Source organism: Xyrauchen texanus, chromosome 16 (genome assembly GCF_025860055.1).
Source record: "Xyrauchen texanus isolate HMW12.3.18 chromosome 16, RBS_HiC_50CHRs, whole genome shotgun sequence".
In the NCBI taxonomy this organism is placed as follows: Eukaryota; Metazoa; Chordata; class Actinopteri; order Cypriniformes; family Catostomidae; genus Xyrauchen; species Xyrauchen texanus.
In genome coordinates, this window is record NC_068291.1 from 4,710,502 (window position 1) to 4,732,540 (window position 22,039).

At 37.7% G+C, this 22,039-nt stretch overlaps 1 protein-coding gene across 1 annotated transcript in view; it reads right to left on the reverse strand.

Annotated features, from left to right (window-relative positions):
- LOC127657035 (vam6/Vps39-like protein) overlaps positions 1-22,039 on the reverse strand; it is a 51,754-nt gene that overhangs the window by 6,035 nt on the left and 23,680 nt on the right. Inside the window, exons 14-22 of the mRNA XM_052145673.1 lie at positions 21,409-21,550; positions 17,612-17,698; positions 15,595-15,668; positions 15,293-15,509; positions 9,223-9,351; positions 9,033-9,135; positions 2,591-2,636; positions 2,264-2,413; positions 1,346-1,480 (exon numbers count right to left, since the gene is read on the reverse strand). Coding sequence (XP_052001633.1) covers positions 1,346-1,480; positions 2,264-2,413; positions 2,591-2,636; positions 9,033-9,135; positions 9,223-9,351; positions 15,293-15,509; positions 15,595-15,668; positions 17,612-17,698; positions 21,409-21,550 — 1,083 coding nt within the window. The remainder of the gene's footprint in view (positions 1-1,345; positions 1,481-2,263; positions 2,414-2,590; positions 2,637-9,032; positions 9,136-9,222; positions 9,352-15,292; positions 15,510-15,594; positions 15,669-17,611; positions 17,699-21,408; positions 21,551-22,039) is intronic.

A 22,039-nucleotide genomic window follows, 5' to 3' on the forward strand; every position in this document is an offset into this window, starting at 1 on the left:
TTGCTCACAAACATCACAAACTTTCTGTACATTTCCTACACAAGAACCTCAACTTCAAGGGAGTTCACCCAATTCTGCCAAGATTTACCTCTTGTGTTGTTCCAAACCTGTTTGACTTTTGACTTTTTACTGTGGAAAAGGACATGTTAGGCAGTATGTTATTTTTAGCTAGCATCTTTTTTTTTTTTACATACAATGACAGTGAATGGTGACAAACTAACATAGTGCCAAACATCTCCTTTTGTGTCTTACATAGTTTTGAAATAACAGAATCTGAGTAAATAACAGAATTTACAGGGTTCCCACTCTTTTCAAGGCACAATTTTCCAGGAAATATTTTAGGGGAAACAGGGCAAAAACATAAACGATGTTGTGGTTATTGAATTGTGTTTTTTTTTATTTTATTCCATAATCGACAGTTTACTTAAATTATATTATCAAAATGGTGTCTAATCAAATGAATGAATTTAAACTTTAATTCAATTTAAATATAATTAATTGCTTTAATACAAGTGAAGTGTTGCACAACAGAACATCACAGATTTGTGATGTTGCTTTAATACATTATATTGTATTATTATTACTATTATTATTTAACTATAGTTAACATTACTATACAGTAGTTACATATTTTTATCTTAGTTTTTCACCAATTCAAGTGTCCATCAAGATTTTATTTTGCTGTTTATGTGTTTTGGATGGTAGTTTCTCACCTACGGTGTGATTATTAAACCCCAAAAGTTTTAATTAGATAAATTGTCTGTATGTGCTGTGCACACTCTGTCTTCTACACACACACACACACACACACACACACACACACACACACACACACACACACACACACACACACACACACACACACACTGTGGGCATCATGATCATGATGTGGGGTTTTCAGCGGCCAGCTTCACAGTAATTTTAAAGCACGCAGCACATGCAGATGATATATTTAATCAATTAAATCTTCTAATTAATTCCATTCAAATTTTATTTTCATCCCAAATATGTCAAATTCTGTGACATTCTGCATTTTACAGATAAGGCCATTTTTAGAACTGCATTCGGAATCTTGTTAGTGACACATTCAAACTGTTTTATTATACTAAAATCATTTCCTGGACATTTAGTTATTTTTCAAATTTTCCATGACTGGAAAACTGCACTGCAAAATTCCAGGATTTTCAGGACACGTGGAAACCTGATTTAAAATATTTATATTTAACGCTAAATATTCATATTTGTGACAAACGGTGGCCTTGTCTGAGAGGTTTGCTCAGCATACATTCACAACACAAATCATTTACACAGCACACCAAATCAAAGCGTTCACAAGTAAACCTACCCGCAGGAACTCAGCCTGTAGAAGACTCTTGAGGACCTGGTCAAAGCGCTTTCTGCCGGCCTTCTCCTCTAACACACTCTCCAGAAACACCTGGATCTCTCGGATCTGTGTGTTAGCTGGCAGCAGGTTTATGGCCTTATGTAAGACAGAAAAACCACCATTAAAACACCATGAGTGAGCAGCGGTGGATCTGGATGTGGTTTTGAGAGCTCTATCCAGGCACTGTATCTTTCTGAATGTCAAAATGTGTTTCACAAATATGACAGAGAACATCAAGAAAGTTGTAATGTAAAAAATAAACAAACAGCCATAATCAGACACAACCTACAGATTGCATGTGTCCGATACCTAAAGGTATATGTGCCAAGTCCTGTTAACTCTCAAGGCGGTGGGAGATTAGATGAACAAATAAGGGTTATATTACTATCTAGTACTGCACAATATCAACCAACATCTACAGCAGCCCCTCAACATAAAGTAAAGCTTTAACTGGAAAATGATTTACAGTACAAGCCTCTATTGTGATCTTTTTCTAAAGACAAGTGGATAAACACTCAGACAGGCAATGAGGAGAAACTGTGATGTTTGACAATGATGTTACCTTCAAATTGTCAGATATAGGTACAGTCTGATTGGATTTTCTCTGCTTTGTCACCAGGGACCAAAATAAATCAACCAGCTAATGAGAACTGCAAGGATCACCGTGACAACCACCCTCCTGCTGTGGTGAAATGGCACGTAGACGTATCGACTTATGTAAGACCTTGCGAAAAGTTCATGCAAAATTAACGCAAAACAAAGTTTCATGGCTGGTAAAATATGTTCTATTGTTCAGTCACCCGCTATTGGGAGTTCTCTGTTTAAGGGTGGCACTGTGAGTGTGTGCCAGTGTTTGAACGGCTGTGGAGAGCTGCTCACTTTGGTGGTGTTGAGTTTGCTGTGGTGGAGCTGAAGAACCTTCAGGGCCGCCTGGAGATTCGCCTGAGGTTCACAAAGCTCCATCTTAATGGGCCCCAAGAAGTGCACGTCTGGAGGAGACAGATACATGCGCAGCAGGGACAGGTACACCTACAGATAAGACACTTGTGTTAACAGTAAGACAATTTGATTGATAACAAGAGAGATATTGTTTACATTCTAGTTTACAATAATTCAAGGTTTTTGCTCATAAAGTATCTGACATTGTACAAGACAGACTGAACAAATTAAAATACAACAGGTAATAAGTTAATGAGCTGCACTCACATCTTTATTGCCATTTGCGTCTGGATCATAATGACTGTGACAGTACCTGTGGAACAAGTATAATGCATTATAAAAAGAGCAACATCCAGTTTTATCTGCTGAAGTTATACAGTAAATATATATATATACCTATACCAATCCTCAGAATTCGGAAACATTGTCAGAGCGGAAGGAAGCACAAAGATGAATCTACCTGATTCCAGCCTTGCTGATGCACCCCCATATCATCACCGATCCTCCACCAAATTTCACAGTGGGTGCAAGACACTCTGGCTTGAAGGCATCTACAGGTCTCCATCTATCCATTAGACGACCAGGTGGTGATTGGTGATGATCTGGGGGTGCTTCGGCAAGGCTGGAATCGGGCAGATTCGTCTTTGTGAAGGACACATGAATCAAGCCATGTACAATGTTATCTTGGAAGAAAACTTGCTTCCTTCTGCTCTGACACTGTTCCCCAACTCTGAGGATCGTTTTTTCCAGCCACCGGATCAAGACCCTGTCATGACCAGCCCAATCTCCAGACCTGAACCCCATTGAAAACCTCTGGAATGTGACCAAGAGGAAGATGGATGGCCACAAGCCATCAAACAAAGCTGAGCTGCTTTAATTATTGTGCCAGGTGTGGCATAAATTCACCCAACTGCAACGTGAAAGACTGGAAGAGCATGCCAAGACTTAAGAAAGCTGTGTTTGAAAATCAGGGTTATTCCACCAAATACTGATTTCTGAACTCTTAAGTTAAAACATTAGTATTGTGTTGTTTAAATATTAATATGCACTTGTTTTCTTTGCATTATTTGTGGTCTGTAAACACCGCATCTTTTTTGTTATTTTGACCAGTTGTCAATTTTCTGCAAATAAATGCTCTAAATGACATTATTTTTATTTGAAATTTAGGAGAAATGTTTACAGTACTTTACAGAATAAAACACATTTGTTAATTTTACCCAAACACATACCTATAAATATTAAATCCAGAGAAACTGAGAATTTTGCAGTGGTCTCTTAATACATTTTGGAATAATTCTACAGTGGTCTTACTCTGTACAATTGATGCTATTCTGAGATGCGAGTTGGCACTGTTTTGACGGCACGAGAGAGACCTAAACAATATTAGGTGGGTGGTTTGAATGTTGTGGCTGATTGGTGTATACACAGTGCAACGAAAAAGTATTTGCCCCATCCTGATTTCTACTAAATTCTCCAACTAAATTGTTTAACAAATTCAAACAAATCTAACATAAAACAAAGGCAATCTGAGTAAACACAAAATACAGTTTTTATATGATAATGTTATTTATTGAAGCAAAAAAAAACTTATCCAATACCAACTGGGCTTGTGTGAAAAAGTATTTGCCCCCTAGTTACAAAATACATCTATGAAACTTCAATAACAATGGAGTTCAGCTGGACTAGACACACCCAGGCCTGATTACTGTCAGCCCTATTCAATCAAATCAACATCTAAATATCACTTTTTCAGCAGCATGAATTTAGCTAAAAGGTCTCACCCAGTTGCACACTATGTCAACGTCGAATGAATTTCTAGAAATTATGAGGAAAAAGGTGATTGAAATAAATCAGTCTAGGAAGGGTTACTAAGCTATTTCAAAGGCTCTAGGACTCCAAAGAACCACAGTGAGAGCCATTATCTCCAAATAGAGAAAACTTGGCACAGTAGTGAACCTTCCCAAAAGTGGCCGACCTTCTAAAAATCCTCCAAGAGCACAGAGACTACTCATACAGCAAGTCACAAAAAGACTAAGGACAACATCCAAGGAACTACAGGCCTCACTTGAATCAATAAATGTCACTGTTCATGACTCCACTATCAGAAAGACACTGGCCAAAAATGGCATCCATGGAAGTGTGGCGAGACGAAACCCATTTCTAACCCATTCTGTTTTGCCAAAACACACCTTGATCATCCTCACACCTTTTGGGAGAATGTTCTGTGGACTGATGAGTCAAAAGTGGAACTTTTGGAAGACAGGGTTCCCTTTACATCTGGCATAAATCAAACACAGAATTCCACAAAAAGAACATCATACCTACGGTCAAGCATGGTGGTGGTAGTGTGATGGTGTGGGGATGCTTTGCTGTTTCAGGGCTAGGGTGACTTGCAATAATAGAGGGAAACATGAATTCTGCTCTCTACCAGAAAATTCTAAAGGAGAACATCTGGTCATCAGTCTATGAGTTGAAGCTCAAGCAAATCTGGATTATGCAACAAGACAATGATCCAAAGCATAGGAGTGAGTCCACCACTGAATGTCTCAAAAGAAGCAAAACTAAAGTTTTGGAGTGGCCATGTCAAAGTCCTGACTTGAATTCGATTGAGATGCTGCGGCAGGACCTTAAACGGGCAGTTCATGCTTGAAAACCCTCCAGTGTGGCTGAACTAAAGCAGTTCTGCAAAGAAGAGTGGGTCAAAATTCCACCACAGCACTGTGTAAAACTGACCTCCAGTTATCAGAAGCGTTTGGTTGCAGTTGTTGCAGCTATTTGTAATGTATATATTAGGTATGCTTTAAATAAAATGACATTATATATTTTAAGTGGTTATAAGACATTACAAGTCATGCTGGAATTTATATACATTATACATACACATAATAACACACATTCAGCATTAATTTTGAGATATTACAAAAAACACTTGTAAAGCTACAAGGTTAAAATAGATCAGAAACTCTATCTCAAAAACACTATGTATGTTTCTCACACATGTAGCCAATCTTCTTGGGTGTAAACACTATTACAACTTATTTTATACTGGACTCTATGTAATAAAATTGTGTTTTTGCATCTTATTTGGAGACTTATTTTATAAATAACTTAACATAAGTTTGACTTGTATTGTATGCTCCAAGTTTATATTATGGCTGTTTAAAAGAAGATATTGCTTTTGTAACTTTACTTAAAGCAGGCAAAGACCTCTTATAATATGATCACATCATAAAGTCTTTTGACCGTTTACACTACACAGCACTTATACAATTACCTTTAATAACATCTGCTGCGTTAAAATTGGATGTTGCTTTTGTTAAAATGCATTATACTCTAAAGTATAACTATTAATAAGGGAAGTCTTATAATGTATTATAACTGTAGTTATAATTATTTATGAGAAGTTATTAACTTATTATAAGATGTATTATAAGACATTATGAATGAAGTATAATGCATTTATAATGCCTTTACAATGCATAATAAATATAGGCTTCATAGAAAGTGTTACCAAGAAAACTAATAGAAATCTATGGGGTAAAGCATTTCACTGTCGTAAGCGTCAGAATTAACTTATTAATGAATGCAATTAAAAAACATATACGTGTTAAACTTTTTTAATTAAATCACAATTATGCATTTACCATTAATAACTGCATAAACAATGGTGTGAAGGGCGGTACCTTTGTCATTTGTCCGCCTGGAGATATTACCCTAACAACATGCCACACACCAGAGCCCTTCTACCAAGATGAGGCTAAAAGCTTAGCATAAAATAGCATAACACAGCTGTCCCATAGACATTCTATATATTCAACCAGTTGTCTACTTTTCTCTCACAAAACAACCTGTGACTGGCGAGAGCGAACTCCAAATCCTATGTTCTCATCCTCCTTGACTTGTCTGCTGCTTTCTTCACAGTGAACCACAAGATTCTCCTGTCAAACCTCTCTGACCTGGGCATCACAGAAACTGCACTTAGTTGGGTTGAGTCATATCTTATTGGCAGATCTTTCAAGGTCTCCTGGAGAGGAGAGGTGTCTAAGTCCCACCAGCTGACCACTGGTATTCCTCAAGGATCAGTGCTTGGATCCTTCCTCTTCTCGATATACAAAACATCACTCAGACTGACCATTGAGGCATATGGCTTTTCCTACCACTGCTACGCAGATGACACACACAGCTCTACCTGTCGTTCCAGCCTGATGACTCTACTGTCTCAGCTTGTATCTCTGCATACCTCTCTGACATTTTAGCCTGGATGAAGAAATTCCACCTTCAGCTCAACCTTACCAAGACAGAACTCCTTGTGATCCCAACCAACCCATCTGTTGACCAAAACATCACCATTCATCTTGGTTCAACTACACTAACACCAACTAGATCAGCTCGGAACCTGGGAGTGGCGGTAGACGACCAGCTTAATTTTACCACCCACATCTCATCAACCTCCCCATCAGGAAAATCAGACCTTTTCTGTCTGAATATGCTGCACAACTCCTGGTCCAAGCTCTGGTCATTTCAAGACTGGACTACTGTCTACTGTCATGCTTTGTTGGCTGGTCTCCCGGCTAACGCAATTCAACCACCGCAACTGGTCCAGAATACAGCAGTGCATCTGGACTTCATTCAGCCAAAAAGGGCTCACATCAGTCCACTCTTGTTTTCACTTCACTGGCTACCTGTAGCTGCCCGCATCAAATTCAAGGCTTTGACTCTAGCCTTCAGGACAGTCAATGGAACCGCACCCTCATACTTCAATTCAATTCTCCAGGTCTATGCTCCAACTCGCTCTCTGCAGTCTATGAATGAGCAGTGCCTGGTGGTCCCATCACAAAGAAGCTCAAAGTCTACTTTACGATCATTCACTTTTTGTGTTCCACTGTGGTGTAATGAGTTTCCAACCTTCACAAGATCTGCTGATACCATCTCAACATTCAAGAACCAGCTAAAAAAAAAAAACACATCTGTTCCATGAGCACTTAACCAATCCACAATAATTGTTCTTACTATTGAACTTAACTTGCACTTACTGTACACATAAAAACTTCTCTGTCTCTCTCTTTCTTCTGTGCTAGCGCCAATACTACTCCAGCCACCTTGGGAGCTTGGCAATACAACACTATAGATGTTGTTGAACTTTGTATGACAATTTGCTTGCAATGTTCCACAATTTGTAAGTGTCACAAAATGTGTCAGGAAGGAATAAGTTAAATCTAAAATATATTTTATTAAACAACTGAAAACAGAACAGGTAACATAAAACTCATTGGGGGGAGAGAAAACAAAATCAAAACATAAACTAGAGTAAGGAAAATAACTAGGACCAAACGGGAACCGGAACAAGAAAGGAACAAGAACAGACTGACTACTAAATAAACTCACAAAATGATCTGACAAATACAAGAGGGAAAAGGGCACAATATATAGGCAAGACACATGAGGAATAGTTGAAGGCAAATAAAATAAGGACTAAACGAGGGAGAGTGACAAGGGTAACGAGGAGGCGGGGACAGGAAAGTACACGGCTAACAGAAACACAGACAAAGCCAATTACACATACACATGACAAACACACACACAAACAGAAAACAGTCAGGGATCTGAGGGCAGACAGAACAGGATTATGACAGTAAGTCGCTTTGGATAAAAGCGTTGTCAAACGTTGACCGTTACACACTCTCTTATGATAGGAGACCGCGGTTATCATCTCAGTAAATAAAATAATCTCAGACAGCACTTCCCAGTCAGTGATGTAATGATGAATAAAGGAGCTCTTAGTGCTATTTGATGTACAAAACAAGCCCAGATGGGACGTGTGATAGAAATTAAGTATTTTTCAGCATATGTAAAATGTCAGCAACATTTTAATCACCACAAAAGCACAACAAATCTTAACTATCACCAAAACACAGAATGAGAGGTGTTTGTTTGCAAGAACTTTTCATAATGAGTTCAAAGTGGCGCTCGACTCTGGGTTTGATAATCTGATGCGAATCATGAACACAGCTTCACGATTGCTGTAGCAAAGAGGATAGTCACAGTCTACCGGCAGATTCATATTGTGGAGGATTAGAGATTAAGGGATGTAATGCCCATTGCAATAAATATGCAACCTACGTGGGGACTAGTTCTTTCAATTAGTCAAACTCTTCAGTAAACGTTTAATGTTACTTGAATTGGTGATACTTTAGTGCATTTTACTCTTTATATAGCGGAAGGTCCATGCACAACTTACCACATGCCCCACTGAGAGCGAGAACCATTAATCATGACCACGAGGAGGTTACCCCATGTGACTCTACCCTCCTAAGCAACCGGGCCAATTTGGTTGCTTAGGAGACCTGACTGGAGTCACTCAGCACACCCTGGATTTGAACTTGCAACTCCAATGGTACTGGGTATACAAGGGCAGTTAGCATCAATACTCGCTGAGCTAACCAGGCCCCTGTGTTTAATCACTATTAAAATTGTAATAGACAAGAGCACAAATTATTTTGCTTATATAACATACAGTTAATTAATATATAAACCCTTTTTGTTGATTTTCCAGAGAAAAAACTATAATGATATATATACACCATAACATTGATAGAAAATTACTCACCTATTGCCTACCCTTAATTCATATCACACATAATAGAACATTACTTTTTAAACTTTATATGGGCAGAAAAAAACATAATGGTCATTGCCAAATGATACTCACTCCTCAGCCATACGTGTGTCTTTCAGAATGTGAACATAAATAAAGAGAGCCTGCTCATGTTTCCCCATACGACCCAAGAGCAAAGCTCTCTCCTCCAACAGACCTGTCAGAAAAACAGCAGAACAAAATTCATCATCAGTCTGTTATATTTCACTATTAAATCCTGTGTGTCTTTGACAGCTGGACTCACCATCAAATGGGAAATCACTGATAAGTCTCTCTGGCTCATAGCTGCTAGAAACGTCCAGAAACGTCAGAAGCTTGTTGCGGAATTCTCCAAGCTCTTCATTCTCCTTTCCTGCAGCTACAGCTAGAACTCCTGGACACAGTAAACACAATGGAAGAACATAAGACAATTAAACAATTAGATGTTATTTTAAGATTTAATTACATTTAAACAGATAAACAAAGTAGGTGTGTAATACCTTTAGCGATACCTCAAAGTCTGCAGCAATGAGATTTCGATTATGATTTTATGTATGGGGGTGGGGGATGAGTAAGTGGTTCATATATGCGAGGAACGGCAGCCTGTGGTGTTAATGCCCCTATGGTGAGATGGTACCCCCGTCAGGAGGCTAAGCAGACTGCGTAATATGCATATAGGGAGTGGCAGTACCGGTCTGTAATACCACATTAAAGAAGAATAATTCTAAGAAATGTATTCAGATAGTCCCTTACCACATCCTTGACAGTTTTAGCAATAAATCCTTTTTGAGTTATTAATAATAAAAAGTGTATATCCTCACTTATATGCTGAGAACTTTCCTGAGCCAATATGTTCAATATAACCAATATAAAGACTATTTTAATTATGTTGTGGTTTATGTTCATTCAGGTCCTCCTGGGACTTTTGTACTGGTCAGAAGTCATAATTGCGATGTAATGTGCATACAAATTCTTATGGTATTTTTCACTTTTTTAGTATCGATAAAATTAATAATTTTAATTGAAGCTTTATCCATCTTATCTTATCATTCTTGAGCCACCACATCCTCCGACAAGCCAAAACATTATGACCACTCACAGGTGAAACGAATAACGTAGATCATCTCCTAACAAGGCCACCTGTCAAGGTCTGGGTAGATTAGATAGTAAGCAAACAATCAGTTCTCACAGTAAACTTGTTGAATGAAGGAGAAATGGGCAGGAGTAAAGACCTGAGTGACTTTGACAAGGGCCAAATTGTTTTGGATAAACGACTGGGTCAGAGCATCTCTGAAACCGCAAGGCTTGTGGGGTGCTCGCAGTCAGCAGTGGTGGGTACATACCAACAGTGGTCCAAGGAGGGACAAACCACAAACAGGCGACAGAGTGTTGGGCACCCAAGGCTCATCGATGAGCTAGAGCAAAGAAGTCTATTCCATCTGATTCGAACCGACAGAAGATCGGCACAAGTCACAGATAATTTTAATGTTGGTTACGGAAGGAAAGTGCATGACACCCTACTGGATATAGAGTTGCGTAGCCACAGACCTGTCAGAGTACCCAATGATGACCCCTGTCCACCGACGAAACCAACAAACAATGGGCACTGAGCGTTTGAAGAAAGATTGCCTGGTCCGATGAGACCTGTTTTCTTTTACATCATGTGGACGGCTGTGTACGTGTGCACTGTTTACCAGGGGAAGTAAGGCACCAGGATGCACTGTGGCACTTGGTGCCAGATACCACAGCACACCTTCAGGGGTCTTGTAGAGTCCATGTCTCGGCAGGTCAGCACTGTTTTGGTGGCACGCGGAGGACCAACGGCATATTAGGCGGGTGGTCATAATGTTTGGCATCATCAGTATGATGGTAAATGTTGTCAAGCCTGTCACCTCATAAACCAGCTAAATTAATTAGATTTTCTTGCAAGCTTTATTCTTCATAAATGGTACAAAAACATGTATACATGTCTCAGGACAACTGTTGAGACAAAATCCACAAGTAAAACAGAATTATGTCTAATACCAATTTTCTTGATTCTTGCCACAATTCTTTAATTTACACACCCCAACTTGGAGGAAAATTGGGGCTATAAGAAAATACCACTGTTTATGACATTATAGTGCCATTTATTTGTGCTCATCTTGTCAATTCGATCATTCTAACATGGTATGAACGCACAATTAATTCATATTGTTTACCATGCTATTTTGCACCAGATGAGTCATAGCCTACATTTACACATTAATTGATTTGGTCTGAGCAGTTCTTGAGTTAACTCCTCATAATATAGACTCCAGCATGGCACTGCCACTCAACTAAGTTGCCATGGGTATAATTTGCTGTAAAAAAAAAGAGGATTTTTTATAATGGAGTAGCCTAATCAAATTAAATCAGGTAATTCTGACAGCCCTAGCTATAACAAATGATCATATTGAGAATGAAACATTCTCCCAAATACTCCAAATACCAAATAATATATGTATTGATGTCTTCTTTCTACTCTTTCTAGCTCTTGGTATGAAGGATTAATACAACACAATGAAAAAACACATGAAAATTTTAAAGACAACAAAACCGATTTGAGACTCAACAGTCCTTTGTTTTCTTATTATTATTTAATTATTTATTTTTGAAAACTTAAATGAGAATAAATAATACTATTTCAGATACATTTGAATAAATAAAAGTATTTCAGAGGTTAGGGCACAATTATCTACTATATATAATTATTTCATTTAAATAAATAGCACTAATCATTAGATATGTCAAGCCTAATTTGGCACATTGTTCAAGCAGCAGGTTTGTAATGCTAAAATTTTGTTTGTTCAATTTATTATAATAACATCAATTGCAAATTGATCTAAGCATGTTTGCAAATGGCTAGATGTGAAGCATAACAAAAACAGCAAGCAACATACATAATTCAAAAAAAGTCAAAAATGTCTTTCAGAAAAAAAATAGAAAGCAGTAGCCACAGATTAAAAGTACATCACAGACCACACATTTCTGCACTATTCTATGCCATTTAAAGTGTTAAGTAGTGCATATATTATGTTTACACTGAAAATACAACAAAAAGAAGTGTACTTTTGGGGTTTTCCACTGTGGATAGTACCTGTTACCTGATACTTGTTTTAGTACCACCTCAGTCTTGGTTCCAAGCGAGCTGAGCAGATAGTAAATGTGACGTCAAAATCCTGCAGATCACTGATTGGTCAGGGAAAATCGTCACTACCAGCGTCACTGGATTTCCGACATGCAACATCAACCCGCAAGTTTTAAAGTTAGTAACAGCGATAGCAGCATCATTTGCCCACGCAACTTTCGAGTCGTGAAAAAAGAAATGGCTGTGTGCAAAACCATGCAGTAGTCAATAAACAAGGTGCAAACGGTCCACTCGTTAGTGATGAGCGAAACAAAAATGTCTCTGAGGAAGTGTATCAGCTGTTGGCCGCACACGGCTACCACCGGACCTACCAACAGTGTAGGAAAAAGTAAAAAAAAAAATTTAAAAAAAAGTGACTACAGAATCATCAAGGAAGTGGTTTGACCAAATGGACGCTATCGAGTAAAGCGAGTAGAGTTGAGGCGAGTCAAACCGTAACGTGCAGTGGAAAAGTGCCATATGAGTACCCAGATAATGCACTTCTTTAACCGTCTAAAGGGAGTGTGGAATTTTGGTCACTTCATGCACTCAGTGCTCACGACTTGCCATACATAGCAGAAGGGGCAGTGTTACCTGGCTGTGTTGCTGGTCTAACAAAACAATTGTAAAATAGAGCTGCAAGCAGTGATTACAGGCCCAAGCACCATGGGTCAATTCCCACATGGTGGCTTTAGGAAAAACAATGCAAGGAGGATACATTTGGCATTTGAAATTATTCTAAAAGAATTTGAAGCAATTTGGATAAATATAAGAGGACTATTTTAAAGTCTGATATAAGAGCCAACCTTCCTGCTGTCAGGTGGTGGCGCTATGACCATGAACCAAAAAAAGTCACATCCATGTGACCCGCGGATCATTTATCGTAAAAGCGTTTTTATTTTCATTGGCTATTTCAGTTAAATTGCATTGGGACCTAACGCGTCTCCACAAGCGTTTAACATGCTCAGGGTTGCCAGATAAGATATAATAAATATCTTATCAGATAAAATATTCCGCCTAATGTTATACTTATTTTGTGCAATCTGGCAACCATGCACGCGAGTGCGCTTCTCGCTTTCTCGCTTAACGTAACGATAATCTCGCTTTCCCCTTTGAACAAATTTAGCAATCTGTAGTGCAATATTCTGCTCAAGGAAAAGTGTTTTACGGCAACTCTGTGTCCATTCTTGAGGCTGCTTGTGATGTTTGGTGCTACTTTGAAGATAAACCTTCTCAGTGATTAAATTAAATATAATAGTAGATCTTGGCATCATTGACATGCGAGCAAAAGCAAGCCAGAGACGAATATGTATATGTATTATTTATTTGTGGAATTGAGAAAAGTTGAAGTCCCTTCGCACCTGTATGTTAATCTAACTCTTGCAGTAATCATTTATCATAGTCATGCAGCCCGTGTTAATCAGTTGTGTGCTGAAAGTCAAACCACTGAGGAGACCCGCATCATGACCCTTTTAGCATGTAAACGCCCACTTTGCGACAAACATTAAACGTTATATAAATTTCAAATTGTTTTTTTTTATAAAACAGACCCCTGATGTAGAGAGTGTTAAATTGAATAATAAATTAACAGGAAAGTAGAGATTGTAAAATAAATGTATAACCTCAGCCTATATTCAGTTTTTTAATGCCTGATAGAGAAGTATCTACCTTTGTAGAGCAATACAATACTTTAGGCAATTGCAGAATAGTCCCATTAGTCACAGATACACTTCAGAAAATTGAGTACACAACTATTTATGGGCTTAAAAGTTACAAAAACCAAATCAATGCAAAACATTGTATCTCAAAAGAAATACAATGTGGCCCCCCATGCACTACTTAAAGCCTGATGTGGCCCCTTTACCAAAATAGTTGCCCACCCCTAATCTACAATGTCTTGGCATGATATTGCCTAAGATTGGTGCCAATAACATGAATCCTCTAGGAGGAGTATTCAAAAGTTCAGGGCCTGCAATTTTCAAAAAATATTAAACCCAAAATGGCCAATTTCCTGTTGGACGGAGCTAATGACTGTAATATTGAAAGTTGTCCAGCTTGATGAGAACAATATATGTAGCAAGTTTAGTGACCATAGAAGACACTGACCCTACCACTATTGTCAAAAGGTGGCGCTACAGAATTCCCCAGCAACGGCCATATTTGCCCAGGCCTAATGGCCGACAATTCTGATGTGAGTGCAAAATATCATGAAAATTCAAGCATGCCAAGTACTACAAAAACACGCGAATATACATAAAAAGGACTATGACATTTAATGTATACAAACTTTCAAGAGTTTTCCTGCATGTTAAGTATCATAAAAGTACCAAAAACCTTGAAAAGAAGAGAAGAATCCTTAGGAGAACAACAGGGTCTCCGCATTTCAGGGCCCTAATAATAATCCTTCCAAGAACAATAGGGCCTCATGCACTTTCCATGCTTGGGCCCTAACAATTCTTAGAAAAACAATAGGTCCTCTGCACTTTCAGTGCTTGGGCCCTAATAATTCTCAGAAGAATGATAGGGCCTGTGCACTTTTACTGCTTGGTCCCTAATAATAATATTCCTTAGAAGAACAATATGGCTTCCATACTTTCAGTGCTTGGGCCCTAATAATAATCCTTAGAAGAACAATAGGGCCTCCTCACATTCAGTGCTTGGGCCCTAATAATCGAGAATGTGGAAACTACCGAAACTTGCCTGAAGACAGCACCTTACATATGTTAGTTGAATGCTTTACTATCACCCCACGCTGTGTGAAAAGCATTATTATTTTAGAAATAAGTGTTAAACTGAGTGGCAACGAGTCATCAGCTGCTAAACGGCGAATGCGTCAGTGTAGTAAAAAAAACATTATGTGTTCCATTTGGGACGATACTGATATTTGAAAATGTATTCACTATGTGGGCGAGTGCTAATATATTCTGTAAGTGCTTAGTGTATAGTGTGTCATTTGGGACACAGCTTTACTTTAATTCATGAATTCCATATACTGTTATTCAGATTGCTAGAGCAATTTTAAGCAAACAACTATGTTTCCACACCCAGACTGTGATTTCTGCATTTCTGTTGCACCATTACTGTAGAGTATGCCAAGGATATTTTCTATTACTTGAGTAAGTTGAGTGTTAGAACATATTTCCTGAGTTCCATTGATAAAGCAATCAATTTAAGATGAGTGTCTGACCTTCAGGAAGTGAGCTGAGGTACTCCTTCATGAGGCCTTGCACTTTCTCCAGATAGAGCTGGATCAGAACGTTGTGGAACTCGGGCTGTGTCTCGTCCCATATGTAAATGATGTGCTCCAGGTAAGGGATGGCCAGCTCTTTGAAGCCCTCCTTCAGAAAGTTCAGCACGTTATCTCTGGGTAGAGTTTCCACCTCTGTCAGGTCTTCTGTGAAGATCTGACACCAACAAAATCAAACTCAAGGATCTCATTATGACCAAAGAACCAATGAAAATATGGTAAGATAATGTCTCATGTCTCACCTTCAGTCCATCCTCTGGGCAAATCTTCAGAACCCAAGGTGAAAACTCAAATATGATGCCCAGATTTTCAACCCCTGTACAGAGAGAGACATGCAAGTACTTGGTAAAATGAATACTGTGCCTTTGAGAGTCTGAGAGAAGTTTTGTGTTGGGGAAGCTACTTTGTAACTGTAGCTTTTGAAGCTACAAGCTACTTACCACTTAAAGTAGTTCAACTACAGTAAATCTACTATTTTAAAAAGTAGTTAGACACACTACAAGTTACTAGCAAAACATTGCTAACTACATTGAAGCTACAGTATTTAACAGATGATTTTTTTTAAATTTTTTTATTCAACAATTAGAAGTTTGGGTAGCATTAAACAATTAGTTAATTCTCCAACACTGGAACATATTGCTGACCTATACAAATCAGAACTTAAATGCATCAGAGGGTTGAAAGGTCGAAATGTGAAGCTTATAATTTTATAAAAGCACTTACATTAATTCTTCTGTTAAAAATCATGTATTATTTAAGATGTAAAGTTGTTTAAATCGTTGTTTAATTCGTCATTTTGATTTTGGATTACACTGTTTACTGCATTACGTTGTCATGGCAACAAAGTTGTAAAATTGGATGAAACTTTACGCATAAGGTTAGCAAGCGTTTTAATCATACTAAAATCATGTAAACATATATATAGTTTATGTCTTTTGGATATTCTTCTGAATCAGTGATTAATGTTTACAGATTGGCCCCGTTTACTCTTCCATTGTAAGCGCCTTACAGTAAAATTATGTCGACATTTATCGCGATAAAAAAAATCCACAATATTGATAAGCTTTTGAGTAATTTTCTATATTTAGCCTGTGTTTTACATCTAGATGTTCATGCGAGTGTGTTGAGACCGCAAGATAACTGTCTGCTACCTCAATAACTGCTATGTGCATAGAACATTATCTCATAGTATGTTATGTTTACATTTTTAGAAACTGTCATCTTTTTGCACTATTGAGTACTGGTCGGCGCTGCACTGTGTCTATTGTCCTGTTGATTGTCAGACATTTGTTGTACTGTCCCGTACTTTGCACATGTTTGCACATGCACTTTATATAGGTATATATAGGTATTTTATATAGGTATTTTATTTCGTTGTGTTGTCTCATGTGGTCCTGTGTTGGTCCTTTGTTGTTTTTATGTAGCACCATGGTCCTGGAGGAACGTTGTCTCGTTTTGTGTACTGTACTAACTGTATATGGTTGAAACGACAATAAAAACCACTTGACTTGACTTGATATCATGATGATGCCCAAGTTAATGTGGTTCCAGAGCTGCTTTAGACCATTACATGTTTTCCTTCTAAATGTTGCTTTATTAATCGGTGTGTTACAAGCCTTTAATAATAAACAAATAGATGTAAAAAATGTAAGTTTGTAAAATTATTAGTTTGTAGTCTTTTCTCACTTGAATGAAAATACAAAAATGGTCCATTCAGACATTTACATTTTCTCTCAGGGGATACCCCCGACATATGGGTGCATGGCTTCCATGCACCCATACTTGCTATCTGAATGTAACAAATAAAAAATTATTTGAATGTAGAAATGATATGCTGTTATAAAGCTTCAAAACTAACAGATTATCTTTTAACATTCATATCCATCTGAACTTAATTGATAAACAAAATATTTTGGTAGAAGATCCATCACACACCACTGCTTTGACTGTCTCTTGGCACCCAATGCAGTTTTGTGTGCATTTTTTAAAGAAATCAGGACAAGTCGAAATACATTTTTGTTGTAATCAACATTATGCCACAAATGCTGTCGATTGACATGCATTGAACCCTGAATATTCCTTAAAGGATCGTCAGGAAAAAGCGGACATCCAAAAACAAATGAAACACTACACAATCCTACTAGACAAAATGTAAACAAAAAACATCACATGGCTCCGTTCATGGTCTAATAATTATTTTCTCTATCAGAAAGCAATTGGAAGTAGGCTGAGGTGTGTATGTGAGTGTGGTAATCTCACCCAGCCTCTGAAGATACTGGACTGTCCTCTCGTGACCCTTCAGTGGAGAGTTGGCTTTAGTGGACTGATCCAGCAGGACCTGCAGAGCTGCACAATCACACTTTTGTTAGTCTATTGTACTTATGAAGAACATGACACAAAAGCTAATAATGCACTTATTTTAATCTGCCAATATGTTGGCCAGGGCATCATTACCGAAAAGCAATGTAAGCCTAAGTAGATTGTAGAAAGCATTGGCGTCAATGGTCTCTACGATCAACTTAAGCTAACGAAGCTTTTGGGAAATGCAGCCCGGGCCAATTAATCAGCCAATATTTGGTCATTTTTAGATTATCACCATAGGCCAATAACCCTACCCAAGTGACTGATTAACAGAAGCGGAATTTCCCTGGTCTCTGTCTTAAGTAATTATCAGTAATATATTGGTCATCGTGCTCTTTAGATATTGAACAACCCATATAGGTCGACCACTAATAAAAACATTAGAAAACTATGTTTGAAAATTACATAAAAAAGAAAGAGATCAAGTGATGAAAGAAAGCACAAACGCAGTGTTTCCCTTATATGCATTTTGCAGGGCTGCTTTTGGGATTTCATATGGTTCATTTAATATTCTTGATGCAACATAACGCTTGCCAGCCAACGTAAGCTGTGCACTTTGTACACTGCGAAAGAGACACCACCACACACACACACACATACTCACAGTGACATTACTGCATTACACACGTGTCAAACATTCTTAATTTCATGTGGCCCGCAAACTTATTTCTGAAATGTAGGATGCAGGGGATCGCAACATTTCACTGACCAATCAGTTAGTGCTTTCTTTGTGAACATTAATGAGCCCTGTCATCTGTATGGAGAGCATTTTGCTCATTTCAAAAGCGGAATGAAACAGCACTACATGGATCAATTATCAATATGCCTCCATCATGGATAGAGCAGCACGAGGGCAGAGCAGGTGCAGTAATTCACGGACTGGTCTCAACCACACACACTATTTGAAATGCATTTGTGAACCAGTGAGATGCACAACAGGGATTGCACAACCCGTTTGAATGCAGCACAGAATTGTCTGTTGCAAAACTTTTCAGTGATCAAACTAGTTTAAAATAAACAGTCCCACATTCTAAATGGTACTGACAAAGAAAACAGGAGAAAACATGAAATAGAAGGCTTTTCAATAATCAAATAACAACACCTACAATCATTTCCCATGGATTTACTGTATTAACTATGGTAGTTGTGGCAGAAAAAGTTTCTAAATATATTTAGACTGCTGTTGTTGTTTTTTAGGTCTATATATAGAAAACATAGTTACTAATCTTGGTAGTGAGGAGCCATGCATGGTTGTACCTATGGTTACCATGGACTTCTTATAAATATAACTGTAAAAACTAAGGACTTTATGAAAGGACTATGAAACATTTTCATAATTATTATTTTAGACCAAGAACCCAAAGTGAAAGACCAAGCTATCAGTTTGCAAGCTGTGTAAAATCTGTTCTCTTGTAATGCTCTCTGTTGTAGGAAAATGAAAGTTGCTTTGTTTGCTTTCAGAAATTCCAAGAGATGACAGTAGTTTAATCCGTAGGAGGCTGATAAAAGGACTCTGTAAAGACCCAACTTAGTCACACTGTCAGAATATTTCAATTTAGCCATATACAAATTAGATGTTTATTTTTCCACAGATGTTCCTGTTGTTCATATCATAATTTTCATCTGCATCCCAACCTCAAAATCGATGCTATACTGTCAAATGTGCATTTTAATGCACATATAATATGTCATATTATTGGTAATTGCATAGGTGCTACCAAAGCATGTGCTGGTGCAACATTTTAAGGGCATAAATAAACCCTGATGTGACCCAGGCTGAAATTAAGTTTGAAACCCGTTTTAAGCAATTCCTCAACCAACGTGTATTAATACAGGTATGGCGTTGCGGGCTTGTGCATGTGTGCACAACAGCAATGCTGCTGAAAAGAAATCCTAAGGGAAATACTGAAACTGTTTGTGACATCGAACTTTACAAAAGAAAACCGCTCTGGATGCAGTAAGGGTTTATCTGGTAGTATGGATTTAAAATACCATGCCCTCATCATTGTTCTTGTTTATTAGGCATGACATCAACAACTCGTCTCAATGAAGCCCAAAGTATACCTCATTTTTCAAACTCTAAATGCGCAAAGTTTGTGCATGTGCCAGGAATATTTGCTATAATTAGTGGGTCCACAAGGTGGCAACACTCACAGTTGAGTCGTTGCGGTCACGGAGCAACACTAGAAGATGTAATCGTTGCAAAACAACAAGAGACGAAGGTGAAAACAATAACAGTGAATGTGCATGTCAAGAGTGAGTATGTGAGGAGGTCAGGATATACCTGCATTTGTATAGCTCCAGTCTGAAGGAATATAAGACATATTTATGGGTCTAAAGTCTTGAAGATAAATAGTCCAGTCCCTCACAGAAGTAGTAACATACATGCGACAACCACTTGTGTACGTGCACACAGTCAAATTAAGTATACTTTGAGGCTAGCGTACGAATGTTCGTACACGCTAAGTGTTTGTGTTAAAGCTTAAACAAGCTAAACTGACCACTTCAATACATCTTCAAGCTTGTGCTAGGACAAAATGCCATGTCCACACAGATTAACCTCAATAATAATTCACATACATTCATTTGAGAATGTTTTCAGTAAGCAGAGGTTAAAATACCTTAAACTCTTTGGACCCAAAGGGGGACACTATATTGCGAAAAAGGTTTACGTTTAAAATGTTAAAGTCTCTGTATACATAAGTCAGGCATATGAGGTGTCATTTGAAAGGTTAGAATCTGAACTTTTCAGACATAACCAACACTTCTGCATTTATGTTACATAAAACAACAAAATATGTCATCAAGGAATTAACGTCGTAAATTAGCGCCCCCTAGAGGTATTGGGGTAGATATATTTTTTCACATAGCACCTAAATGTATAAGTCATATCTCAAATGAAAGCTCTCATTCTCAGGAATGTGACAGTACAGATTATTTTGTTGCCCTAATACCACAGTTCAAAAGATATTCAAACAAATCCCAAAGTGAAATATGATTTCTGAAAGTCATTAAATACAAATGTCACTTTTATGCTCCGATAACTGCTGCTGTAAGCCCCAAGTAGACAAAAACGTTATCTTTTACCTTAAGTTCTCTAATAAATTAGCATTTGTTTACTTGTCTGTGAGCATACTTGGCTGAATAAGCCAATGTTATATCTTAGATTTCCAGAACAAAATATGCAATCCAGTAGGAAATGCATGCTAACAAATATGAAAAAATATGTTTTCGACTATAGATGATACACATTTTATATAGCATCGCAAAGAGTATGACCTCAGCATTCTAATGACACTAAAATGAGCCTCTAGTCCACTCAGAGGCCGATATATTCAATGAAATAACAAGGGTGGTGCATTAACTGAAAATTAGACTGAATGTCTATGGACAAGCAAATCTTTGAGGGCTAAAATGCATTAGAGCGCCACCTACATTTCAGACCTGAATTGTGATTAACTGTGATTGATAAAAAATAAAAATAATATTCCAGTGCTTGCTGCCATTTTGTGAAATGAAGACTTTTCAAAGTGAGTTAAGAGTGAACAGAACCAGAATTACATGTTTAAAAATTTAGAACATAAAAACTGTAAGATTATAAACACATACAATAGGAAGGGGGTTCTCTGAAAAATTAGACATATTTTTTGCAATTAGTTCACAGTATGTGTGAATGTCAATAAGATTGCACTCACCTTTCTGATGAAGGCCTTTCTTCTCATAGAGGATGATCAGTTCGCTGTATTTGTGGGCTTTCTTCAGCACATACTCACTCTCCTCTATGTGACAGTGGTTGTTCTCCAGGCGCAGGAGAGGCGACACTAAGGCTACATTGGTCTACAGATAAAAGAACAAAAGCCACAATCAAACTTTCTCGCCCACTGTGAAATTTCACTGATACAAAACCCTTGTTAAGGTTACAACATGATAATAACAATAACAACAAAGAATTTGAATAAATGTTTCAAAATGTAAACTGCTTGTAATTTACAGGATGGTGCATTCTGCTTGGAAAAAGAAACATTTGCGAATGGATCAGTATCGGCCAATCACAAGTCTCAGCCTTAAATTTCCTGATCGGTGCACCACTAGTCTAAAATGTCATCGAAATTTAGTTTTATGCAGTAATGTAAAGTGATAATAGAAAGCAGTTCTGTTTAATTAAAACTTGACTATTTCACCCAGTCTTTGTAAACATTAACCCTTTAACCTCTGTAGGCATTTTTAAAGATTTCAGTTTCAGTGGCATCCACAAAATTAAAGGCTTATAACTTGACAAAAAAATAAATACAAATGTGGTCAAGTGTTTGATATCATTGTAAAGAA